Here is a 20175-nt window from a genome sequence, read left to right as displayed (position 1 = left end):
AGGGAATAAAAATTATTCTAGCTTATTAGCCTAGCTTATTAGCAAATTTTAAATTCAGAGAAATGAAAATTTTATCCAATAGAGTGTTTTTATCCAGTAGATAACTTTATCAGTAGACAGCCTCAATTATCATTATAATTTAAATAAAATTAGAATTTTATTACTTACAAAAAGGGGAGCAATTTTTAAATTCATGAATTCTGAAATACTATTTTTAGCCGGGTACAGTACAGTGGCTTATGCCTATAATCCCAGCATTTTGGGAGGCCAGGGTGGGAGGGTTGCCTGAGCCCAGAAGTTCAAGACCAGCATGGGCAACATGGTGAGATTCCATCTCTACAAAAAATAAAAAATTAGCCAGGCATGGTGGCGCATGGCTGTAATCCCAGCTGCTCAGGAAGCTGAGGCAGGAGGATTGCTTGGGCCTGGGAGGTCAAGGCTGCAGAGAGCCGTGATCACTCCACCTCTGCCTCCTGGGTTCAAGTGATCAGTTCAGTCTGGGTGACAGAGCAAGACCCTATCTCAAAAAAAGAAAGAAATATTCTTATTAAACCATACCTCTTTCTTTTCACTTGAACTTTTTTCCAAAAGAGTATAAGAACAATCTTAGCAGAAGGAGAGGTGGTTAAAGATACTTGGTTGATGGTTTCACTTTACCCTCTAAGAAGTGAGATTATTTCATTCTTTTAAATGTGTGTCAGTGTCCTCAGGTGTGAAAGAATGTTGCAGGGAGAGAAGTAATTCAAGCAAAGTTATGGAGGAAGTAAGATTCCTAGAGGAATGTAGTATCAGGGTTGGAGCCTAAAGTTAACTAAATGGAGTTAACTTCTTTTCTTTTTTTTTACTTTCTAAGATTATGTATGTAAATAAAATAGTCCTTAGTTATTTTGTTGTTCTTGTTTTGAGGGGATTTTTTTGTTGGCTTTTGGAGATGAGGTCTTGCTGTGTTACCCAGGCTGAACTCCTGGGCTTAAGTGATCCTCCCAGCTCAGCCTCCCGAGTAGTTGGGACTACAAGTGTGTGACACCCCGCCTAGCTCATTAGCAAATTTTAAATTCAGAGAAATGAAAATAAATAGACAATATCGTCTAGCCCATATTTTCATGTAGAAAAATTGAAACGAACAAATAAATAATGTAATGATGATTTCTGTAGCTGTTAGCATAATTTTTCCAGTTAGGAGTTCTCGTGTTAGAATTTTATTTTAAAAATAAAAGGCATGTATGAATTTAGAAACTTAAGGCAGTTCTTTTTTTTTTTTTTTTTTTTTGAGATAAAGTCTCGCTTTGTCGCCCAGGCTGGAGTAAGTGGCTCAGTCTTGGCTCACTGCAACCTCTGCCTCCCGAGTTCTAGCTATTCTCCTGCCTCACCCCCCTGAGTAGCTGGGATCACAGGCCTGTGCCACCACACCTGGCTAATTTTTGTATTTTTAGTAGAGACAGGGTTTCACCATGTTGGCCAGGCTGGTCTCAAACTCCTGACCTCAGGTGACCCACCAGCTTCGGCGTCTAAAAGTGCTAAGATTACAGGCATGAGCCACCACACCTGGCCTAAGGCAGTTCTTAAAAACATTCAGTGAAAAATAGGCTGGGGTGGTGGATCACCTGAGGTCAGGAGTTGGAGATCACCCTGGCTAACATGGCGAAACCCATATCTACTAAAAATACAAAAAATTAGCCAGGTGTGGTAGTGGGCGCCTGTAATCCCAGGGCTCCTGTAATCCCAGCTACTCAGGAGGCTGAGGCAGGAGACTCACTTGAACCCGGAAAGCAGAGGTTGCAGTGAGGCAAGATACTCACCTGGGCAACAAGAGCAAAACTCCGTCTCAATAAATAAATAAATACATAAAAAATAAAATTCTCCTCTTCTGTGCTTTGTCTGCTAGTATACAGGAGTAACTTTATTTTATTTATTTATGTAGATGATCTCGCTCTGTCACCCAGGCTGGAGTGCAGTGATGTGATCTTGGCTCCTTGCAGCCTCCCTCTCCTGGGTTCAAGTGATTCTCCTGCCTCAGCCTCCCGAGTAGCTGGGACTACAGGCTTAAGCCACCACACCCAGCTAATTTTTGTATTTTTAGTGGAGATGGTATTGCCATGTTAGCCAGGCTGGTCTCAAACTCCTGAACTCAAGTGATCCATCTGCCTCAGCTTCCCGAAGTGCAAGGATTATAGGTGTGAGCCACTGTGCCTGGCCTGTAGGAGTAACTTCAGAACTCTTATATAGAATAATTAAAGGGAGATTGTGATAAATTGTCACAAAAATGATTTTTATAGCAAGTCTCATACCTACTATGAATATTAATCTGTTTATTAACAGTACTTTTGTTCTAAGATCTTGAAATAATGTATAGTTTACTTCATTTGGGTTTCCTTCTTGTCTGGTTAAGGTCTGTTATCTCCTTCCATAGAAGAAAGCAAGCTAATGATAACTCAGTGTGACTCCTGCTGTTGAAATGTACAGAGCAGTCGTCTTGATTCTCCCTGTGTGGGGGACAGTTGTTACTTTTTAGTGTCCTTACAAGGTCTTTGCTTCATCACTCTAGAAACACTAAAGCAACTCTTCTCTGCTAACGGCTGCAGAAATCATTAAGACATTTATTTGTTTACTTTTGTTTAAACATCAAAAGATGGGCTAGGTTAATTTTTTTCTAAAGAGAATAATTCCTGGATATAAAATAAATATTTGGACAAGTGTATTAGTCCATTTTCATACTGCTATAAAGATACTACCTGAGACTGGGTAATTTATAAACAAAAGAGGTTTAATTCACTTATAGTTCTGCAAGGCTAGAGAAGCCTCAGGAAACTTAGACTCATGCTGGAAGGTGAAGCAGAAGCAAGGCATGTCTTACATGGTGGCAGGATAGAGAGAGAACACAGGGGAAACTGCCACTTTTAAGCCTCAGATCTCATGAGAACTCCCTCACTATCACAAGAACAGCATGGGGGAAACCACCGCCATGAACCAATCACCTTCCACCAGGTCCCTCCCTCCACACGTGGGGATTACAATTCGAGATGAGATTTGGGTGGGGACACAGAGTCAGACCATATCAATAGGTATATAACACAGTATTGTTAACTATAGTCAACATGCTATACATTAGATCTCCAGAACTTACTCATCTTGCATGACTGGAACTTTGTACCTTGGGTACTTGACATTTGCTAAGAGACTAGATCTTAGGTGTTCTCACCACACACATAGATAAAAATGGTAACTCTGTGAGATGATGGATGTGTAAGTAGCTCAAGTGTTATTTCAGCATGTATACCTGTATCAAAACTTCAAGTTGTTTACCTTAATATATATAATTACCCAAAATTGCACCCTTTTTTTTTTTTTTTGAAACAGAGTCTTGCTCTTGTTGCCCAGGCTGGAGTGCAGTGGCACAATCTCGGCTCACTGCAACAACCTCCAGCTCCTGGGTTCAAGCGACTCTCCTGCCTCAGCCTCCCGAGTAGCTGGGATTACAGGTGCCCACTAATTTTTGTATTTTTGTACAATGCCCAGCTAATTTTTGTATTTTTAGTAGAGATGGGGTTTTGCCGTGTTGGCCAAGCTGGTCTCGAACTCCTGACCTCATGATCTGCCCGCCTCAGCCTCCCAAAGTGTTGGGATTACAGGTGTGAGCCACCGCGCCTGGTCTTTTTTTGTTGTTTTTTGAGACAGAGTCTTGCTGTGTCTCCCAGGCTGGAGTGCAGTGATGCAGCACTCTGCCTCTGCCTCCCAGGTTCGAGTGATTCCCCTGCCTCAGCCTCCCAAGTAGCTGGGATTACTGGTGTGTGTCACCATGCCTAGCTAATTTTTGTATTTTTAGTAGAGATGGAGTTTTGCCATGTTGGCCAGGCTGGTCTCAAACTCCTGACCTCAGGTGATCTGCCTGCCTCAGCCTCCCAAAGGTGATCTGCCTGCCTCAGCCTCCCAAAGTGCTGGGATCGCAGGTGTGAGCCACGACACCCAGCCAAAAAATGCAATTTCTAAAAAAAAAAATGCGGACAAACTCTTTTGGGATTCATTATTAGAATCTGATTTGAGTGGCAGTTCTAAGATTTTATAAACTGTACATTACCATTCTTATTGTTTTTTAATCCATTAAATATTTGTTTAGTATTTGTTATGAGCAATGTAAGGAAGGAATATAAAATACATATGAAATACTCCCTTAACTGTCATGTACTTTAAAACTTAGCTGGGAAGATAATACTGTTGCATGTCAAACAACTAGAAAATATAGCAATATTAACAATACCACAAATTTTAATAAGTTCTTTTTTTTTTTTTTTTTTTTTGAGAAGGAGTCTTACTCTGTCACCCAGGTTAGAGTGCAGTGGCACAGTCTCAGCTCACTGCAACCTCCACCTTCCAGGTTCAAGTGATTCTCATGCCTCAGCCTCCAGAGTAGCTGGAACTGCAGATGCCTGCCACCACACCGGGCTAATTTTTTTCGTATTTTTAGTAGAGATGGGGTTTCACCGTGTTGGCCAGGCTGGTCTCGAACTCCTGACCTCAAGTAATCTGCCTGCCTTAGCCTTGCAAAGTACTGGGATTATGGGGTGAGCCACCACGCCCAGCCTTAATAAGTTCTTGCTAGATACTAGGCACTATTTTAAGCACTGTAGATGCATTCTATCACTTAATTACTAAAAACTGACTCTGAGGTTATTTCGTTATTAATATCCCTATCATGGAATTTGATCAAGGACACAATCAGTGGCAGAGCCAAGTGTTAAGCCCAAATCTTTCTGACCATATAGCTTACATTTATTATCACTATCACTGTATTACAATTGTTACAGCATTTTGAAATTTTTTGTTTGTTTGCTTGCTTGTTTGAGATAAGGTCTTGCTCTGTCACCCAGGCTGGAGTCTAGTGGTGTGATCATGACTCCCTGCAGCCTCGACCTCCTGGACTCAAGCCATTCTCCTCTGCCTCTTGGGTAGCTGGGACCACAGGCACACACAACCATGCCCAGCTAATTTTTGTATTTTTTGTAAGAGACGGGGTCTTGCCATGTTGCCTAGGGTGGTCTTGAACTCCTGGGCTCAGACGATCCTCCTGCCTTGGCCTCCCAAAGTGCTGGGACTACAGATGTGAGCCACTGCACCCAACCTGAACTGTTGTTTTTTAAGTTTTACATAAGAGTTCTAAATTGATGACTAAATTAAAACGCATACACTTTTTATTTTGGGGCTTACACCAGGGGTGTCCATTCTTTTGGCTTCCCTCAGCCACACTGGAAGAAAAAGAAATTGTCTGGGGCCATACATAAAATATGCTAACCATAGCTGATGAGCTAAAAAAAGAAATCACCAAAAAAAAAAATCTCCTAATGTTTTAAGAAAGTTAATGAATTTGTGCTGGGCCGCATTCAAAGCCATCCTGAGCTGCATGCAGCCTGCAAACCACAGGTTGGACGAGGTTGGTTTACACCTTAAAATTTAGGGTAATCAACACTTTGTATTTTGATATTCTTTCTATAGGCAAGAGTTATTTCTCAAATCCTTTAGCTTTTGTTTAGCTTGTTATATTCATGTAACGCTCAGAAGGGCACATGGTATTGTTCCATGTGATTTGGGTACATGAGCCGAATCATTTCTCTTATTTCCCTAAGTTTCTGCATGTAAACTTGATAATTGATGTATCAGACTCCAGAATGGGTTTACTTTTTGCGTTATTGTACAATTATTTCAAAGTTGATTTTGATCACATCTGTATTGTTTTATATGTGATGAATAAGTATTGTAATTTTCTTAAAATTTGTAAAAGAAAAATACTCATCCAACCAAATAAATAAACTTAGGACACTAGGAGTTTAATAGACATTGAGACTTCTACCAGCAAAAAAGCAAAATTGAAAGATAACTGAAAATGCCAGGTCTTCTATCTTGTCCTTTCCACCCTGCACAGCTCAGTGCGTAGTTAATAGGATAATCAGACAAAACAGCAAATGCACTCTGCTGGTAAAATACACTGAAGATGTGGCCCCAGGAAGTTCCTGCACAGTAACAAACTGCAGGTAGAGAAGATATGATTTCGGGAGGTTTGGACACCTAAATCACACTGCTTCTCTGTCCACAATGCAAGAAAGAGGCTATGATGGGAAGACCGTGGACTTTCCAGTCAGGTGGAATCATGTTCAAATCAAAACTCAGCTCAGCAAAGGGAACCACAAATACTAGTTGGGTAATTTGAGTAGGTGACTCTTTTCTAGCTTTTGAAGGCTAAAAACTAGGGAGGGGCACTTCACGCAGAAGGAATAGCACACAGGGAGGCAGTAAAGATGTTCTCAGTGGTTCTGTCCAGTTCTTCATGTGTTTTGCACCTCTGCTGTTTGCCTCCAAGCCTCCTTTTGTTTGTATAACAACCTCCTCCTCTCCCTTTTCTAAACGGCCCTTCCGCTGCATATCTTGGCTTATTCTTTCACAATCTGTTTCTTCTTTGGAATTAATTGCTCAGGAACTCAGCATTGAAGGGCAGGGGGTGAAACTGATAAAACACCAAGTGGAAGAAAAGTTTTGGGAGTTGGTGGTGATGTTTCACAACAATGTGAGTGTACAAAATGCCACAGAACTGTATGCTTAGAAGTGGTTAAAATGTGGTTTCCTTTTACCACAGTAAAAGGAAGAAAGAAAAAAAGATTGTACAGAGAAAACTTGTCCTATGACTGAATTCATGAGTCTGATTTTTTAGTGTGAAACTTAGTGCAGGTCAGTACTCCCTTTGCAAATAAGATCAGCTTCCTTCAGAGAAAGTTTGAATGAGTAAAGAAAAGAATAAAACACAATCATGGATCAATTCCCCAAGCTATTTGGTCTACCTCGGTATTTCTTTCTCAACAATGCCAATGAAAAGCCAACAGAATAAACTGTTTCACCTTTTAAGAAATAATTATAAACAAAATTTAGAACATTATACATGAGTCTCTGTTACTGAATTGTAAAAAAAATTACCATGTTATTGGATACTGTGTTGCCTTGGCCAATTGGTATATATATCCTTTTTTTAAATTTATTAAAATATTATTAAAATGGAGATAGCGTTTCGCCATGTTGTCCAGGCTGGTCTGGAACTCCTGAGCTCAAGCAGGTCATCCACCCGCCCCAGCCTCCCAAAGTGCTGGGACTACAGGTGTGAGCCACTGTGCCCAGCCTACATATCTTTTTAAAAACTTTATATTCTATACTAATTGGTTTTCAAATTTCTTAACAGCAAAAGCTTTTTCCTCCAAATTAAATGTTATGCAGAATCTTTGGTACATAAAACAGACAATACAGAAAGCATAGTTGGGCTAGTAGAAATTAGCAGTGGAAGACCCAAGGGCCCTCCCTGCTGGCCTTTCTCCAGTGGTCTACCAGCCCTTGAGGCACTACTGCAAAGGAAACAGGGTGAAAGGCACTGCTCTGCAATGTACATGTGGAGAATCTGTAGTAGCTTCCATGTGTGTGCTCATTCCTAGGGTCTAACACTAGGTTCTTAGCATTATAACTCCCATTACATCATGTCTATGAGAAAATCAGGTTTAATGTATTTTATTTCAACTTACAGCACCTTTCCTAAGACTAACCTGGCACAAAAGAATTAGGCCTCTAGCAAGCTTGTCTAACCTACCTTATTTTGTTGTTTGTTGTTGTTGTTGTTCTGTTTTAGGCTTATAGCAGCCTGAAGCCATGGTTTTTAGTTTCTGTCTCTAGTGATATTTAGAAAAGAGAGATGAGGAAGGGGCTTTACTGGCCCAACCAGAAACAGAAACTAAGAACCCATGACTGTATTCTCTCCGTTGGACACCTGTGGATGAATTGTTATATCATAGTGGTTTGGTTAGCTGTGGGATAGGCAGAAACCCTTGGATTTTTATGAAATTATATTATTTGAAATGTTTTCCACATGGTATGTCGGGAATGATTTCAGATCTTTTGGCGGGATGTGGTGGGTCTCACCTGTAATCCCAGCTACTTGAGAGGCTGAGATGGGAGGATCCCTTAAGCCCAGGAGTTCCAGGCCAGCCTGAGTGACAGAGTAAGATCTTGTCTCTTAAAAAAAAAAAAGAAAGAAAGTGAATGTCAGGCTCTAGAATGTATTGCCTTGTTAAAAATGGTTGCTGTTTAACCTTGCCTTTCAAATTAATTGTCTTTATTAAAGGCTTTATTGAAAAGGCTTGAGGCTGTGAAACCAACAGTTGGTATGAAACGCTCAGAACAACTGATGGACTATCATCGCAATATGGGCTATCTCAACTCATCACCATTGTCAAGACGGGCCAGATCCACTCTTGGCCAATATAGCCCATTAAGTAAGCATTTTCAAAATTATTTTATACTTATTTGTATGTTGTATCCTTTTTCTAAAAAAATGTAACTTATGTTATTATGATAGAGTTTTAAATGCCAACCCTGGAATGCGTTCTGTTATTTGTCACTGTCATGTTTTGTGTTATTTGTATTAGTTCACTTAATTTCAGGTTTCATTTACAGCATATAATGACAGGAAGGAAACCAGGAGATAAAATAATAAAAAATATCAGTAGGTTCTTAGGTAATTGAGGAAGGACTTTTAATTTCAAAGTTTATTGAAGGAAGAAATACACAGATGTGCTGTTTAAAAGCTGCTAAAACATTCTCCTTAGGTGGTTAAGAATTATTGCTAATAGCCTCCAGCCCTTATATGTGCTTTTTCTTACTTACTGGATAACTAAAACAAAAATTAGCAAACTGATCACACAACAAGCCTTAACCGCTTTACAGTAAGCAGTAAGGCTTGTTGTGTGATCAGTTACAGACCTAGCCAGCTGTGTGCCCCAGAGAATACAGGAATGGAGTGACCATTTAGTGCTGGAGTGTGCAACATCTAGAAAGGCCAGTGTCCTTTACAGAAGTCTCTGCTGTACTTCATGTATGCATTCTAAACCATATAATAAATAGAAGGGAATACCAAACCGCCTGATGCCACAACTTCCCAGCGCCCGCTCTCGTGAGTCTTCAACTCTCATGACTAGTAGTTCCATTTATTCCTTCTCCAAACCTTGCTTCCGTGGTATAGTGACTAAGACAGGGTCTTATTTTAGTGACTCATACTTAGCATTGTCCCTAAATGTAGTAAGTTATGTGTTGATTAGATATATAAATGGTTATACAAAGTCATTTTTTTCACATGAATTATTTGAGAAGCTTTTAAAAATGTTTGTTTTCCACGCCAATCCAGTGAATCAAAATCCCCTGGGGTGGCATCTGGATATGTTTGTTATTATATTTTTTAAGTTCCACAGGGAATTCTGAAGTGCATTCCTAGTATTAGACTATTAGACACACATAGAATGTGGAAGAGAAACTAGTCTGACTTCAAGTGAGGAGAAGTTTCTCAGATATTTCTTCCTTGTATATTTTCAGGAGGAGCTTCCAGGACATCCAGTGCTACGAGTGGTCTCAGTTGTAGGAGTGAGCGATCAGCTGTTGACCCCTCCAGTGGCCACCCTCGAAGAAGATCTAAACCCCCTAATGTCCGTACAGCTTGGTTATAAAACACTTTTTTTTTACTTTAAACATTGTTCACACAACTTTTCTTGAAGTGCTCGTGCATATTACTATAATTCTCTGTGTAAACATCTAGAATACCGTTTTAGCAATTTAAGGTGTACAACAGTGAGTTGTAATGTATTGTTATTCAGTGCAAAATTATTGTCAAAAAACGATTTAATGTAAAAAGTATTTCCTGAGGATGTATTTATATGAGATGTATGTGTTCTTAATAGAGAAATAGTGGTATGCATGTGTATCTTCTTATTATAGAAATTGACTCAGTTGTCATGCTGTCAAAATAGTAGTGATAGTATCATTGCATGTTGTACCCAAGATGGTCAGTATATAGTTTTCAATTTGTGTTATTTTCATTTCTTTATAAGCGTTATACCATGAGCTTAGCTCCTAAATTTGGCTGGCTTTGTTTTTCATTTGCTTTAGAACTTATGTGGCATGACATAGCTTGATTATATGAGATTTAACACTTACTATGAATCAAATCTTGAAATTTGTTTTCATTGGTAGAGCTGATCTAGATTTGATGAGCAGATTGAGAGACACTTGTATTGGAGCAATTCTTGTAATTCACCAGAGGTATCTAGTTATTGTATAAGTGCACTGAGTTAGATCTTAAAAGTTTGATCAATCATTCCAAACCATTTCAAATATGAATATTAGAAAGTTCAACTTAGAAGCTTCCCGTTTGTGTTTTCATACATTCAGGTAAAGTCCTATTTATGACTCTTAGAAATGAGGTAGGTTTTAGAGCTACAGTCTTCTAACTCGTGAATAGTTTAAGGACCACATGAGTTGCAAACCAAGTATTTGTTGAATCAGTAAAATGGCACTATCAGCATGAAGAGCCGAGAAGCAGATCCTGAGGTGTGTTGGACAGTGTTTTAGGTAATTCAGTATTTATTATGTTATTAGAGAAGACTTAGCGTAAGAAAGAAATGCTTTAGAAATTCCAGCAAGTATTTATAAGGCCTGAAAACACTAAAATTTGAACAAAAAGGGAAATAAATCACACATTTGTTGAGGTTGCTGCTTTAAATATTAGCTAATTTTCTTGTTTTGGTTTACTTTATTTGATTGAACCCTGGAAGTATTATTTTTACCAGTCCCACATTTAACGACCTAGTAATCTTGATGGAATTGGTAATGGCAGATAGGGTTTAATGTTGTTGACTTTTCAAATTAGAATTTTTTTTCTGTCAAACTTAGGCTTTTATGTAACAAGGTATGATATCTCATTGTTACCACCGTTTTTCACTACTAGCCTTTTCAGTGTGCCCTTAAAATGTATTGGAAAGGTTCCATGTTAAATGACAAATATCTTTCTCAGTATGAATTTTTTATCTGTAGCCACAATAAGATTTTCATTTTTCAGTACTCAGGCTCTGTAGCATGTATGCTGAATGCTTTTTCCCTTAGCACCTTTAACAGTAAGGTATTACTGCATTTTACAAAACATCAATTCAAAATGTCTTGGATTTAGTTTGTATTAATAGATTTTGTTTAGGATCAGGCCTGTGAACATGGGCGCAGTGAAGTTAAATAATTCATGTGACCACAACCTGGCTTTGAGGTCTGCTTCTTTTGGGGGCCATAATTTTCATTCAATGTTATTTGATGCTCTGTTCTGGTGAACAAGTTACTATACCTTCTGTGTATATAAGCTTGAGCTATACTAAACCAAGGCTTTATTTTCTTTTGTTTTTTAACTTACTGTACTTTTACTGTTTATATAACCTATATTTCAAGAGAGAGAAGATAATGCTGAATTTTAAATTTAGCATTTGAACATCTGTCCAATAGTGAATTAATCAGTTTTTTAAAAATTGATTTTTAAGTTGTTCCAGAAAAAAAAATATGTTTTATATATAATCTTTTTATATATATAAAAAATCTTTTTTATAGATTTTATTTTAAAAATCTTTAAAAAAAGATTTTTTATATATATATAAAGATTATATATTTATATATAGTCTTTTCTGTTCATAATGGCATTAGTCTCTGAGTACATTTTATATTATCTTTGCTGCCACATGTCAGGATACAACACAATAGTTTTACAAACAAAAACTGTACTTTGATTTTAGGTACTAATTTAATGCTTTAGTTTTTACTGCTTTGAAAGGGGAGGTTCATCTAAGTATTACTGATAACAGGGATCCAACTTAAAGTAAAGGTTGGAAAGGGCAACAGTCTTTTAAGCAGAACTTCCATCCTGTTGTCATGGTTACTTATGTATAATGAATATAAATAGACAAATAGGAGTTGGAAAATGTGGTATATTCTAAGTCAAGGTGCTATGAAGTTGTTATAGTTTAAGGGACATTCTTAAGAAGGAATTACTTAAGTATATTACTCTTCTCGTTTTCAAGGACATGAAAAAGTAAAGGATGGTCTAGCACTATTTTATTTTATTTTTTTTGACTTGTACTGAATATATGTACTTTGAAGATTTACATCTATAACTAGAAGGTATACTAATCTGAGGTCTGGTTATTAGGCCAGATTCTTGTTCAGTTATTTTTTAAACTAATGTTGCCTCCTTTTTAGTAAGATTCTACGGAAGTTTTTTAACTATTAAAGTTATTTCTTAAGGGTAGCTCTTATACTTCCTCTACTCTCTTTTTCAGTTTCCATAAAAAGCTGTTTTCTTAGCTATTACTTCAAATAAAGTTCTTTGGTTTGCTTAAAAATGTAGTGTAATGCAGTTGTTTTCTCCCCGCTAACGCGAGTGTCCAAAATAGATATCTAGACAGCTTTGAGAAGGTGACAGTCATGGGTAAGTGATGGCTGTGCCTCTCATCTTCAGATTCTTCATACTGCAAACTGTGAAACATGTTAAGACCATATAAATCCAAAGATGTGAGCTGGTTATACTTTAATAATTAAATTCATAAAAAGTTTACTATCTTCAATGCCAAGAAAGTCTTAACCTATCAATGATTATATACAATCTTAGAAAATGTGCTTAACAGTTATGGCTTCTTTATAAGTAAAGAGTAATAAGAAACTTAAAATTAACACCCTTTTAAGATGTTCTGTTCCATTTTAATGTATTTTAGGCATTTAGAACTAGCCTGGCATAATGAAGAACGAAATAAAAGAATTAAAGATAACTGAGTTTTGATCCTATGTTTACCTCTAAAATGCGCTGTCTTGTTCCAATTTTCAAAATTAGAATAACTTTTACGTGCCTTACAAGACCAAGAATTAGTAGGAATAAAGTTGAAAGGACGGTGTCAGTTATTTCTGTCTTTGAAAGTATAATATTTACATGGAAAAGAGTTTGCTTAAAATTATATTCTTAATCAGAATTTCTTTAAACTACATCATCTAATTGCTTCTGTAAAATTGTTCTGGTACTACAATACAGTGGACATTCTTACAGCTTAAAGAAATGGGCTTTCTGTTGTTGTTGTTTGTATTTTTGAGATGGAGTCTTGCTCTGTCACCCAGGCTGGAGTGCAGTGGCACGATCTTGGCTCACTGCAACTTCTGCCTCCCAGGTTCAAGCGATTCTCCTGCCTCAGCCTCCTGAGTAGCTGGGATTACAGGCACACACCACCATGCCCGGCTAATTTTTTATATTTTTAGTAGAGATGGGGTTTCACCATGTTGGCCAGGCTGGTCTCGAACTCCTGACCTCAAGTGATCCGCCTGCCTCAGCTTCCCAAAGTGTTGGGATTACAGGTGTGAGCCACCGCGCCAGGCCAGGAAATATTTTTTAAAAGTAGTCATGTACGTCAACATTTCACATGTATTCTATATGAGTAATAAACACACTAAAGCTTGCTGCAAAACATCAGTTTAGGTATTTTTTATGAGGGTTTAATAAAACTAGCGCCATTGGAATAAATTCCTGAGTAGCTCCTGCAGTGGCATATCTGAGCTCTCAACAGCAAAGAGCAAGAATGCTAGAGCAAATAGGATTATTTTATGGCAGAAAATTTTATTTGATTTTTCAATTCTGGTGATGGATTTTTAATTCATTTAGAGATATTTCTGGAGCCACCATAATAGACTCTTAAGATTCTATGCTTCCATTTCAAAATTTAGTTGGTAAATCCAGGTAAGTTGCACTATTTGCCCTAGATGACACTTTTGAGGTTTAACTGGTGTACAAAATAAAACTTAGGAGGTAACATCATTATTTTACTATAATGAGACAGGGTTTTTTCACATGGCACTAATCCACAATTATAAGATAGTAAAAGAATTTGAGGCTGGGGATGGTGGCTCACGCCTGTAATCCCAGCACTTTGAGAGGCCGAGGCGGGCGGATCACGAGGTCAGCAGTTCGAGACCAGCCTGGCCAATATGGTAAAACCCCGTCTCTACTAAAAATATAGAAATTAGCCACACATGGTGGTGCGTGCCTGTAGTCCCAGCTACTCGGGAGGCTGAGGCAGCAGAATCGCTTGAACCCAGGAGGCAGAGGTAGTGAGCCGAGATCACGCCACTGCGCTCCAGCCTGGGTGACAGAGCGAGACTCTGTCTCAAAAAAAAAGAATTTGAAGAGTCACCAAAAAATGATTAAAAACTATGGTGCTAAATTCTTACAAGATATATATTACAATGAGAGTCTTCATGAAAAAACCACACATCACATTTATTTCATACATTTTGGAATTATAGCTAGTCTCCAAAGTTTGGAGGGTGCTTCGTTCTTGATTTGATTCTGAGAATCTATTTTATGAAAAACATATGCAGCATTAAGCAAATATATCTGCTTCCCACATAGTTACCTATACAAACTAGAAAAATCTAATTCTGCCATTAACTGCGGTCTTCACTTTTAACACCTGAGTGTAGTTTTGCCTGTTTTTGAGTTTCATATAAATGGGATTATGCTCTTGTGTATGACTTTTTAGCTCAACATCTTTATGTTTGTGAGATTCTTTGATATTGTTGCATGTAGCTATAATTGGTTCATGTTGATTTTTATGTAGTATTCTAGTACTTGACTATACCATGATTTATTTTATGTATTATGTGGTTGATGGATATTGTGGGTGGTTTTCAGGTTTTGACTATTACAAATAATGCTAATGTGAGGATTTTTGTAAATGTGCCTTGGTTGATCTGTGTGTACTTTTTAGTTGGGCATGCACCTAGCGGTGGAGTTGCTGGGTCAGAGGTGTGCTTGTGTTTAACAGATAATGCCAGAGTTGTCCACAGTGAGTGTAACAGGTTATTCGTCCACAAAAGTGTGTAAGTTTCTGTTGCTCTAGAGACTCGTTAATATTTATTATTGTCAGTCTTTTTTTTTTTTTTTTGAGGCTGGGTCTTGCTCTGTCACCCAGGCTGGAGTGCAGTGGCACGATCATGGCTCCCTGCAGCCTTGACCTCCCTGGCTCAAGCGATCCTCCCTCCTCAGCCTCCCAAGTAGCTGGGACAACAGGCATGCGCCACCATGTCCAGCTAATTATTGTATTTTTTTGTAGAGATGGGGTTTCGCCATGTTGTCCAGGCTGGTCTCGAATGCCTGAGCTCAAGCAATCCTCCTGCCGAGGCCTCCCAAAGTACTTGCAATCCCAAAGGGATTCCATATGTGAGCCACTGCAACTGGCCTTTCAGTCATTTTTTTAAAGTTTTAACTATTCAAGTGGATATTTAATATATCTCATTGTGATTTTAATTTTATTATTTTGAGTAATAATTAGATAGAACACTTTTTAAAAATTTTTCAACTTTTATTTTAGATATAGAAGGTACGTATGCAGGTTTGTTACATAGGTATATTGTACCCAGGCAATGAGCATAGTACCAACAGGTAGTTTTTCAGCCACGTCCCATTCCTTCCCTTCCCTATCTAGTAGTCCACAGTGTCTGTTCCCATGTTCGTGTCCATGCATACTCAGTGTTTAGCTTCTACTTATAAATGAGAATATGCAGTATTTTATTTTCCGTTTCTGTGTTAATTTGCTTAGGACCATGGCCTCCAACTCCACCCATGTTGCTGCAAAGGACATGATTTCATTTTTCTTATGGCTGTGTCATATTTCTTGGTGCACATGTACCACATTTGCTTTATCCAGTCTACCACTGAAGGGCACCTAGGTTGATTCCATGTCTTTGCTATTGTGAATAGCATGGAGATGAACATACAGTTGCGTGTGTCTTTTTGGAATAAGGCTCTATTTTCCGTTGGGTATATATCTGATAATGGGATTGCTGGGTCAAATGGTAGCTCTGTCTTAAGTTTTTTGAGGAATCTCCAAACTGCTTTCCGCAGTGGCTGAACTAATTTACGTTCCCATCAACAGGTATAAGCATTCCCTTTTCTCCACAGCCTCTTCAGCATCTGTTGTTTCTTGACTTTTTATAATAGCCATTCTGACTGCTGTGAGATATTATCTCATTGTGGTTTTGATTTGCATTTCTCTAATAGTGATAATAAACATTTTTTCATGTTTCTTGGCCACTTATATGTCTTTTGAGAAGTATCTGTTCATCTCCTTTGCCCATTTTTTTTTTTTTTTAAGACGGAGTCTTGCTCTGTGGCCCAGTGCTCTGCACTGGAGTGCAGTGGTGCGATCTCGGCTCACTGCAACCTCCACCTCTCGGGTTCAAGCAATTCATCTCCTTCAGCCTCCCAAGTAGCTGGGACTACAGGTCTGCACCACCATGCCCAGCTAATTTTTGTATTTTTAGTAGAGATGGGGTTTCACCATGTTGGCCAGGCTGGTCTCAAACTCCTGACCTCAAGTGATCTGCCTGCCTTGGCCTCCCAAAGTGCTGGGATTACAGGTACGAGCCACTGTGTCTGAACATTTTGCCTTTTTTTTTTTTTTTTTTTTTTTGAGATGGAGTTTTGCTCTGTTGCCCAGTCTGGAGTGCAGTGGTGTGATCTTGGCTCACTGCACCCTCCACTTCTGGGTTCAAGCGATTCTCCTGCCACAGCCTCCTGAGTAGCTGGGACTACAGGCATGCACCACCACTCCCAGCTAATTTTTATATTTTTAGTAGAGATGGGGTTTCACCATGTTGGCCAGGATGGTCTTGATCTCCTGGCCTTGTGATCTGCCCGCCTTGGCCTCCCAAAGTGCTGGGATTATAGGCTGGAGCCACCACACCTGGCTGATTTTGCCTATTTTTTAATGGTATTATTTTTTGCTTGTTGATTTAAGTTCCTTATAGATTCTGGATATTAGTCCTTTGTCAGAAGCATAGTTTGTGAATATTTTCTCCCATTCTGTAAGTTTACTCTGTTGATAGTTGCTTGTGCTGTGCAGAAGCTCTTTAGTATAGTGAGGTCACACATGTGAATTTTTGTTTTGTTGCAGTTGCTTTTGAGGACTTAGCCAAAAATTCATTGCCAAAGCCGATGTTTAGAGGGGTATTTGCTAGGTTTTTCTCTAGGATTTTTTTTTTTTCCCTTGAGACAGAGTCTGGCTCTGTCACCTAGGCTAGAGTGCAGTGGCTCACTGCAACCTCTGCCTCCCTGGTTCAAGCGATTCTCCTGCCTCAGCCTCCTGAGTAGGGCACCACCACACCCGGCTGATTTTTATATTTTCAGTAGAGTTTCACCATGTTGGCCAGGCTGGTCTTGAATTCCTGACCTCGAGTGATCCACCCACCTCAGCCTTCCAAGTGCTGGGATTACAGGTGTGAGCCACTGCGCCTGGCCTCTTCGGGGATTTTTATAGTTTGAGGTCATACATTTAAATATTGAATCCATCTTGAGTTAATTTTTGTACATGGTGAAAGGTATGGGTCTGGTTTCAATCTTCTGCATATGGCCAGCCAGTCATCCCAGCACCATTTACTTAATAGGGAATCCTTTTCCCACTGCTTGTTGGTGACAGCCTTGTCGAAGATGAGATGGTTGTAGGTGTGAAGCTTTATTTCTGAGTTTTCTCTTCTGTTCCATTCTATTCTACTCTGTTTTTGTACCAGTACCATCCTATTTTGGCTACTATAGCCAGTGTGATGCCTCCAGCTTTGTTCTTTTTACTTAGAATTGCTTTGGCTATTAATATTCACTCTTTTTTGGTTCCATATGAATTTTAGAATGGTTTTTTTTTTTCTAATTCCATGAAGAATGATGTTGGTAGTTTGATAGAAGTAGTGTTGGGTCTGTAAATTCCTTTGGGCAGCATGGCCATTTTAACATCTTTCAATCCATGAGCATGGAACATTTTTCATTTGGTTTTGTCATGTCTGATTTCCTTCAGCAGTGTTTCATAGTTCTCCTTCTAGAGATCTTTCACCTCTTTGGTTAGCTGTATTCCTAAGTATTTCATTTTCTTTGTGGCTATAATAAATGGGATTGTGTTCTTGATTTGCCTGTCAGCCCGGATGTTACTGGTGTATAGAAATGTTACTGATTTTTATATTTGTACGTAGATTTTGTATCTTGAAATCTTATTAAAATTGTTCATCAGTTCTAGTAGCCTTTTGGCAAAGTCATTAGGGTTTTCTAGGTATAGAATCATATTGTCAGTAAAGAGAGATAGTTTGGCCAGGCACGGTGGCTCATGCCTGTAATCCCAGCACTTTGGGAGGCTGAGGCAGGCAGATCCTGAGTTCAGGAGATCAAGACCATCCTGGCTAACACAGTGAAACCCTGTCTCTACTAAAAATACAAAAAACTAGCCTGGCATGGTGGCACGCGCCTGTTGTCCCAGCTACTTGGGAGGCTGAGGCAGGAGAATCAGTTGAACCTGGGAGGCAAAGGTTGCAGTGAACCAAGATAGCGCTACTGCACTCCAGCAGCCTGGGCAACAGAGCAAGACTACGTTTAAAAAATAAAATAAAAATAAAAATAAAATAGAGAGAGAGAGTTTGATTTTCCTGTTGGATGCCTTTTATTTCTCCGGCCAGGACTTCTAATATTCTGTTGAATAGGAGTGGTGAGGGCAGGCATCCTTGTCTTCTTTCAGTTCTCAAGGGGAATGCTTCCAGCTTTTGCTTGTTCAGTATGATGTTAGCCGTGGGTTCATCATTGAGGGTTCTTATTATTTTGATGTATGTTCCTTCGATGCCTAGTCTATTGAGGGTTTTTTTAATCATGAAGGGATGTTGGATTTTACCAAAAGCTTCTCCTGTGTCTATTGAGATGATCATATGGTTTTTCCTTTTAATTCTGTTTATGTCGTAAATCACATTTATTGATTTACATATGTTGAACCAGCCTTGCATCCTAGGAATAAAGCCTGCTTTATCCTGGTGAATTAACTTTTTGATGTGCTATTGGATTCAGTTTGCTAGTATTTTGTTGAGAATGTTTGCATCTGTGCTTATCAGGGATATTGGCCTGAAGATTCCTTTTTTGGTTGTATCTCTGCCAGATTTTGGTATCAGGCTGATGCTGGCTTCATAGAATGAGTTGGAGAGGATCGCTTCCTCCTTGATTTTTTTTTTGGAATAATTTCAGCAGGATTAGTACTAGTTCTTTTTTGTATGTCTAGTAGAATTTGGCTGTGAATCCATCTTTTGCAGGGCTTTTTTTGAATTTTTATTTTTGGTAACGGATTCTATTTCAGAGCTTGATATTGGTCTATTCAAGGTTTCAGCCTCTCCCTGATTCAGTCTTGGGAGATTGTGTGTTTCCAAGAATGTATCCATTTCCTCTAGATTTTATATTTTGTGTGCATAGTTGCTCATAGTATTCCCTGAGGATCTTTTGTATTTCCGTGAGATGAGTTGTAACGTCATCTTTGTCATTTCTGATTACACTTATTTGGATCTTTCTTCTTTGTTAATCTAGCTAGCAGTCTATTAATCTTGTTTATTTTTTTCAAAGAACTCTTGGTTTCACTGATCTTTTGTATGGGTTTTGTTTTGTTTTGTTTTTTGAGACAGGGTCTCGCTCTGTCCCCCAGGCTGGAGTGCAATGGCGTGATCTCGTCTCACTGCAACTTCTGCCTCCCAGGCTCAAGCAATCCTCCCTCCTCAGCCTCCCAAGTAGCTGGGACTACAGGTGCACGCCACCATGCCAGGATGATTTTTGTATTTTAGTAGAGATGGGTTTTCGCCATGTTGGCCATGCTAGTCTCAAACTTCTGGCCTCAAGTGATTTGCCAGTGTTGGCCTCCCAAAGTGCTGGGATTACAGGTGGGAGCCACCGTACCTGGCTTTTGTATGGGTTTTTGTCTCAATTTCATTCTCTAATTTTAGTTATTATTTAGTGCTTCTCTAATTTTAGTTATTATTTAGTGCTTCTCTAATTTTAGTTATTATTTTCTCCTGCTAGCTTTGGGATTGTTTTCTTTTTTTTCCCCTAGATCATTTAGATGCAAAGTTAGATTGTTAATTTGAGATCTAACTTCTCGATGAAGGCATTTAGCACTATAAACTTTCCTCTTTTCTTTTTTTTTTTTTTTGAGACAGAAGCGTTTTGGATTTTCGATATTTTCGGAATTTGGAATATGTGCATATACATAATGAGATGCCTTGGGGATGGGACCCAAGTCTAAACATGGAATTAATTTATGTTTCATATACACAGTATACACATAGCCTGAAGGTAATTAACACAGTATTTTTAATAATTGCATGCATGAAATAAAGTTTTGACTGACCCATCACAAGGTCAAGTGTGGAATTTTCTACCTGTGGCACTATGTCAGTGCTCAAAAAGTTTTGGATTTTAGACCATTTTGGTTTTCAGATTTTTGGATTAGGGATCAAGAATGA

The 20175-nt window shown here is 38.7% G+C and overlaps 1 protein-coding gene across 5 annotated transcripts in view; it reads left to right on the top strand.

Annotated features, from left to right (window-relative positions):
• Positions 1-10533, top strand: part of CFAP97 (cilia and flagella associated protein 97) — a 45624-nt gene extending 35091 nt beyond the window's left edge. For all 5 annotated transcript variants that reach the window (XM_063664378.1, XM_054484169.2, XM_054484172.2 and 2 more), the window contains 2 exons: positions 8147-8297; positions 9391-10533. In XM_063664378.1, the coding sequence (XP_063520448.1) occupies positions 8147-8297; positions 9391-9521 (282 nt within the window). In that variant the 3' untranslated portion in view covers positions 9522-10533. The remainder of the gene's footprint in view (positions 1-8146; positions 8298-9390) is intronic.
• The last annotated feature ends 9642 nt before the right edge of the window (positions 10534-20175 follow it).

The sequence above is a fragment of the Pongo pygmaeus genome, chromosome 3 (genome assembly GCF_028885625.2).
Source record: "Pongo pygmaeus isolate AG05252 chromosome 3, NHGRI_mPonPyg2-v2.0_pri, whole genome shotgun sequence".
Taxonomy (NCBI): Eukaryota; Metazoa; Chordata; class Mammalia; order Primates; family Hominidae; genus Pongo; species Pongo pygmaeus.
This window is presented reverse-complemented; position numbering and strand designations above follow the sequence as displayed.